The sequence below is a fragment of the Austrofundulus limnaeus genome, unplaced genomic scaffold (assembly GCF_001266775.1).
Source record: "Austrofundulus limnaeus strain Quisiro unplaced genomic scaffold, Austrofundulus_limnaeus-1.0 Scaffold142, whole genome shotgun sequence".
Classification (NCBI taxonomy): domain Eukaryota; kingdom Metazoa; phylum Chordata; class Actinopteri; order Cyprinodontiformes; family Rivulidae; genus Austrofundulus; species Austrofundulus limnaeus.
Window position 1 is genome coordinate 575,528 of NW_013952544.1, and position 6,956 is coordinate 582,483.

The 6,956-nt window shown below is 42.1% G+C and overlaps 1 protein-coding gene across 1 annotated transcript in view; it reads right to left on the reverse strand.

Moving 5' to 3' along the window:
* lamb2l (laminin, beta 2-like) overlaps positions 1-6,956 on the reverse strand; it is a gene marked incomplete in the record, with an annotated part of 76,721 nt that overhangs the window by 11,166 nt on the left and 58,599 nt on the right. Inside the window, 8 exon segments of the mRNA XM_014016281.1 lie at positions 39-411; positions 1,448-1,544; positions 1,612-1,826; positions 2,519-2,743; positions 2,856-3,019; positions 3,105-3,336; positions 5,643-5,786; positions 5,878-6,070. Of these exon segments, the coding sequence (XP_013871735.1) occupies positions 39-411; positions 1,448-1,544; positions 1,612-1,826; positions 2,519-2,743; positions 2,856-3,019; positions 3,105-3,336; positions 5,643-5,786; positions 5,878-6,070 (1,643 nt within the window).

Sequence of the window (6,956 nt, forward strand, 5' to 3'; positions counted from 1 at the left end):
GACTGTTAGCTGGATTACTAACAGTGTGACTTGCTCACCTGAGGTCATCGATGCTCTGTCCAATCAGCTGGTGGATCCTGTCTGCATCCCCCGTCCCGATCAGRTCCCGCACCTGATCCAGCTTCCTCTCCAGCTCCTTGATGTGGGCGTCCTCGACTCCCGGCCGGACCCCGCTCTCCAGCATCTCCTGCACCACGTACTGGATGTGCTCCAAGTCCCTCCGGATCTGGCACACGTGGTCGTCCCACAGCTGGAAGCACGGGTGACACTGGACGCAGCCGGGGAAGACGCCCGTGAAGCCGCGMGCGCACTGGTCGCAGTGCCTCCCCTCCGCCCCCGCCCGGCACTCGCACCGACCCGTCTCTCGGTGGCACTGGGCCGTCTCTGAGCCCAGCGGGTGGCACTTACACTCTGAACGGACAGAGGAGAGCAGATGGACAGGAGGACAGTAAGAATATCAGCTGAGGTGCAAAATATCCCGACTTTCAGTAACTTCTAAGTGAAGTTTTTATTCATCACGCTGGTGAAAACTACCTAATTTCTGCTTCCAGAATAATGTATTTTCTGACATTCTGTGTCACAAGATGAGTTCCCAGGTGAAAAAATATTATACTAAGTATGCTAAATCTAAATATCCTTTAGATGTATTTAAGTTGTACAAAAGCACAATTTTAAGTGTATTAAGTATTAAGTACCAACTTCAAATATACTTAGTACACTTTAGGTGTTTATCACTTAAAGTGTACTAAGTATATTTGAAGTTGCTCCATTTTAGTATTTAAAAGTATACTTAATACATTTAAAATTGTGCTTTTGTACAACTTAAATACAACTAAAGTATATTTAGTATTAAATTAGTTGTTCCAAAGTACCACTCTCTAAGTACACTGATGATTAGTGCGGCTTCAAGTCTACTAAAGTATACTTAGATTTAGTATACTTAGTATAATATTTACTTACCAATATGAAGTAAACTTTAAGTACATGTCATTAAGTATACTAAAGTATTTAAAAGTGTATTTCCCTAAGTGTACTTTTATTTACCATGTACACTGATATAAGTATACTAACAGTTTACTAACAAGTATACTTCTAGGACTAAATTGGCCCACAATAAGTTTATGAAAGTACAATTAAAAGTATACTTAAAGTAATCTTTTAAGTATAATTTTAATTTAATCTTGAAATATACTACAAATAAACCAGTCTGTGTGAAAATGTACTTTCAGTGTACTATTAAAGTTTCTCTTGGCAAAGTTTTAACATTTGTATAAACTAAATATACTTAAACTTTTAGTATATTTTTAGTTCAAACCAAGTATAGCATAAGATAAACTTGTTGTATCTCAGATAAGTACAGAAAAAGTAAATTGGAAGTATACTTTTTAAAGGTAAAATCAGTATACTTAAAGGATACTTGCGTATACCACTTTTTGTTGAGGGTTACCTCGACACTCCACCTGTGGGTCTCCCCAGTGAAGCTGCTCACACTCGGTGCAGTGTTTGCCTCCGAATCCAGGGCGACAGTGGCACTGACCTGTGAACTGAACGACAGGTTTTCTGTCAGAATCAACACCTTCGGCTTCTACGGGCTCTTACACTCTTCCTCACCAGGTTGCAGTGAGTTCCCAGAGCGTGTTGAAGGTCACAGTTGCAGGGCTCGCAGCCTCGCTCCTGACCGTGGTTCCAGTGGTCGGGGGCGCACTGGTCGCAGCCGAGGCCAACTACGTTCTCCCTGCAAGGACAGTGTCCGGTCTGCGGGTCGCACTGACACTGTCCGTCACTGCAAGAGGACTCCACAGTGCCAGAGGGCACACAGGTGCAACCTGGGAAGCATGTATGAGTTGCACAGCTGATTAGTTCGACTCTTTACGCCAAAAAAGGGGGAATTTGAGGGTAAGTGTCCAAAGATTACATCAACTTTAAAACAAAAACAACAACAAAGGCAGCTGTAGCTTCCAAACCAACAACAAATGTTGTATCAGAACTTTAAAATGCCTGTGACATCAAATTTTTGTAATAAATATGACTGCTTTTATTGAAAGCTAACATTGATAATATATTGCAAAAAGAATTTCACWTCGCTGAGATGAACGGTTGTTGAGATAATCCAATGTGAAGCAACAGGAAGTGATGTCAAAGGGGAATGTCTGCATGGGAACAGAGCATTGCTACAACATTTAACAACACAGACTGTAGAGAAGAATCTGATGTTTCTTTAGATTATTTTGAGTCACTATCTGAAAGATGAAGAAAAGTCAGAGTTTAAATAATTTGAATCAATAMACAAAGACCAGAGAGTTCCTTTTCTGAAAAAGTTCCCCTTTGATGTCACTTCCTGTTTCAATTGACTGAGCCAAATTCCAAAGAAAATATGCCAGTTATGTGACAAAATGAATAAAACTGTGTGTATTTTGCCAAGTTTCTTAAACATGAAGATGTTTTCTTTGACTTTTTGTATTTGAAGGATATCACAGGCACTTTAAGATTATAGGACATATGAGTTGTAACGACTCACGTCTGCAGTCCTGGGACAAAGCGTTGCCAAAATACCCGTTTTTGCAGCGGGAACAGGAAGGGCCGTCGGTGTGGTACAGGCACCGCAGACACTGGCCGGTCCTGGGGTCACACGATCCAGGATCCTGGGGGTCGATGTTGTTGTTGCACTCGCAGGGCAGACACTGACCTCCGGGGCGCTCCGGGTTGCCGTAATAACCAGGGGCGCACTGATCACAGCGGAGACCTCGGAGAAGAGTGGGTAAAGTTGGATAATTTGGTGAATTGTTCACTCGACTTGCACAAACAAGACAAACCAAGGCAGGAGAAACTGAGCTGTGCTGATTGTGTTTGCTCACCTGTGTATCCCTGTCTACAGTTGCATATGATCTGATCAGAGGCTTGGTCAGTCTGACAGGAATGTCCATTAAAGTGGTTTGAACCAGGGACACCAGGACAGGGGCAGGGGCGACAGTGGTCCCCTGAGCCAAGCACTGGGTTCCCATAAAACCCGTCCACGCACCTGAGATGAACGAGGGAGACGTTTATTCACAGCTTTGTAACAAAAAGCAAAAGATAAGAGGAAAGTTTATCTGAATGGTCCTCACCGATCACAGTGGTGTCCCGCGGTGCTGTCCCTGCAGCCTCTGCACTCCCCTGTCCTGGRCTCACAGGTGTCTGCATGGCCGTTGCATTGACAGGGGCTGCAGCTGGGGAAGCCCCAATGGCCTGGTTGGCAGTCTGAGCACTGGCGTCCGGTGGCTCCCTGTCTGCACTGGCACTGACCTGTGACTGGGTCACACTGGTGACTCACGGAGCCGTCAGAGTGGCAGTTACAAGCTGTACGGGAGGAAAACACAGTTTACTGCTGACAAACCTTCAAAACARTGACCCTCAACTGGTGGTTCCTGAGTCATGTCTGTCCTGCAGGCTCATTCCATCTGATCTGCGGTGACTTAACAGGGCATCATGCAACTGACTTTTTAAAAATGTGATGTCATTCCCTCAAACACACACCCAGAGTGTTGCTTTGACTCATTCATGAATGTTGGAGAAACCCTTGAATCTCCTRTGGTAGCCATGTGGAGCTGCCTAAATGCTTCCTGGTACAAAGCTCCGCCTATTCACCCAAATTACCTCCCTGGAGCTCAGTCTGCAGCTGTGTTCCCGGCCCACAGAGCACCCCTCCCCTGAAGCGATGTTGTGAAGACGTGCTGAAGCGGGAGTGTTAGAAACGGTAGGAGGTTCTTAAAGAGACAGAGGCCAATTTCAAAGCGTTTGGGATCAGAAGCGGATGCTGGTCTTTCAAGKAGGGGAAGCTCAGTTTCGGCCTACATCACAATATGTGTCGGCTGTGAGTGCTTTGTGACGGTGGAGGGGTTCAGCAGCACCCGCTGGACAGAAACTGAGATAGAAGTCAGAAAGAGTGATAGAAGTCAGTCTCCAAACACAAGCAGATACAAAACAACCACCAGAAATAGAAGCTCGATTTGTCGCTAGTCGTTTTTAACAAATAAAATGCTGCTAAAAGGATTAATAAAGTCTCCGGTTCAAATCAGAACAGAATGAAAATTTAAAAACGCTCCCACGGATGTTTACACCAAAAGATTGCTGATTCGCTCATTTCGCTGTCAATCAAAAAGGGATTCAGCCTTCGACAGATCATCCAATCATCATGCAGAAGCTGAGCGTCTGGGACAGCCGAGGCCAGCCCACTKCTCCATWGACCCCCAGAGACGCTCAGCGTCCGATGGGCGGGACAAAGCCCAGCATTTATCCAATGACTCGTCTCATTTCGCTGCAGTCTTTGCATCGCTACTGAGCTCTGTAGACGCTCAGCGTCCCCAACATTGCTTAGCTGGGCTTTAGCTGCTAGTTAGCTTYAGAAGCTGTTGATGTTTGTTGTTTCAGGTCGGTAACTTTTATCCCCCCCTCTGTAAATTTCATTAAAAACATGCGCAGTGAGGTGGTGACCGCAGTTATTTTATAAAGCCAGACGAAGACACATAAAGAATAAATTCTAGTGATGTTCGATACTGCCAGTTTTCTTTCCGATACTGATACCAAGTAAAATTTGACTGGTATTGGCGATACTGATCCGATATTGATACTTTGTGATAACACACATAATGTGTCTGGTAAATCTTAAAACGTACTGCTTTTTATAAATAACCGCTTTATAAATAATACATGACACATTAAGTCATTTTTTAATTTAAAAGTCTTTCTAACCCTAACCTTGTATTTGTTTAGCACAATTTAATATTCTTATCCCTAAGAAATACAATAATTTTTGAATAGTGAACAAAAGTGAGAAAAAATATTTTAAAAGTTTTTACTTTGTATACTGTATTTTGTAGCATTGTTTGTGTGTTTGCAAGAAGGTATCTGGCCAGAGCTAATGTTGTTTGGGGGGACACGGCATGAAAAAGTTTGGGAACCCCTCATCTAGAATTTAACTTCAGTCAGAAGAAGCAGATTTTATGTTAAAATGACCTGCCATACATGTACAGACTGAGTGACTGATGGAGCATGTGCCACTGTGCTTATGTATTACCCAAGCAGAAGAAAAAGTAGTTCCCTCCAACCACATGTTTAAGACAAGATTGGAATAGTTTAGTTATTTTCCACTATTTTCCTGTTAATGATATACATTATGTGAAATAACTAAAGTATCAAAGTACGGATATTTTGATTTTAGTATTGATTCTAGAACACAAAGTTCTGGTATCGGTAGTATCGATATTTCAGTATCRATCTGCACATCACTCTCCACCGGCTTGGATAGAGGAGGTAGTGATGTTACAGCTGCAGTGTTTGTTATTGTGTGTTGTTGTCACAACCTCCAGTCCCATTCTGTCTATAACTTTTATTTATCTACGCAAATTTCATAAACTTCCATAAGTTACATTATCAACGTTCTACCAAATGTATTTTTCCTGATATTGATCACGTGTCTATGGCAAAAATATCGTTATCATTTAATCACCCAGCCCTAATCCAGCATTTTCATAACAACTAAGAGTAATATAGTTACTTAATTATTGCATATAATTGAACTGAGTGCCTGGAAAATACATAATGCCCCCTCTTTTTAAAAGTATTAATTAGGTGCACACATGATTGGTCTTTAAAACCAGCCTCACCAGCGCAGCCGTTTGCTCCAAAGCCGTAGGTTCCTGGTGCGCACTGATCGCAGCGTCGCCCGATGACGTTGGTTTTACAGAGACACTGACCTCCGACCTTCTCACACTCGCCGCTGATGGAGCCCTGAGGGTCACACTGACAGGCTGAACACAACAAACACAGAACATACCTTTAATCAGTAAACATTCGGCCACACTTAGAAACCAGCAAACCTGATTCACCGCGCCCACTTACGCAAAGAGCCGTCGTGGATGATGGACGAGATGCTACAGATGAGCTTGGAGCACATTTCAGCCAGAGCGGGCATGGGCGTGATCAGGAAGGAATCCAGACACGTGTAGCGGATCATGTCCTCCCGGTGCTTCTCTGACGCTGGGTCGCTACCGTGGAARCCAGGAAGCTCCGTGTATTTAGGAATCAGTACCAGCTAATACAGAAAAAGTAAGAAAGTTCAGAGAAWACAGGATGATGAAAAGTCATGGAGTTTGTGGCAATAAATCATCAATCATCGGTACTGTTCTTAGAGTTTTTGAAAGTTAGTACTTTACTTGAGTAGCATTTTCTTTTTTTTTCTTCTTTTTTTTACTTTAACTCCACTTTCTCTAAAGGTTTTAGGTACTGGTTACGGTTTTTGTCAGTTTGTGTCTATTTTATTCCACCAACACTGTAAAATTACACACTACACTCTGTTACAGTAGGTGGAAATAAACCGCTTTAAATCAGTTAAAATAATTTTTGTCTTCTTAGTGTTGTTTACACTAGATATACTAGACGTGTTTCAGCAGTATTGCAGGTCTTTGTTACAGTAGATCAGTGGTTCTCAATTTTTTTCTCTCATGCCCCCCTTGGGAACTTAAAAATCTTCACGACCCCCCTTGAATTGAAATACTATTGAAAACCTGATAATGATTATTGCAAATATTCATTTTCGACCATATGCACAGTAAACCCGAGCGCTTCATTGTATTTCTGGAACTTTTTTTGAGAGCAAACATCATTTGCTGTATTTTCCTCTTGCATTTCTGCCATTTTTCTTTTAGTTCTTACATATTTCTCTATCTCTTCTCACCTTTCCTCCTCCATCAGCTCTGTCTGTACAAAGATGTAGGTGTGCCTGCATCCTATGTTGACYAGGGCCTTATAATTATTATTTTCCAAATTCCAATTTAGTTTTTCTTAAATTTCATTTTTTCCAGTTTTGTTTTTCTAAATTCCACTTTTTCCATTTTTTCCCTGAATTCCACAATTTTATTGTAACCATATTTATTAACCTAAAACGTGTGTAATTATAAAGTCAGTAAACAATAATTAAA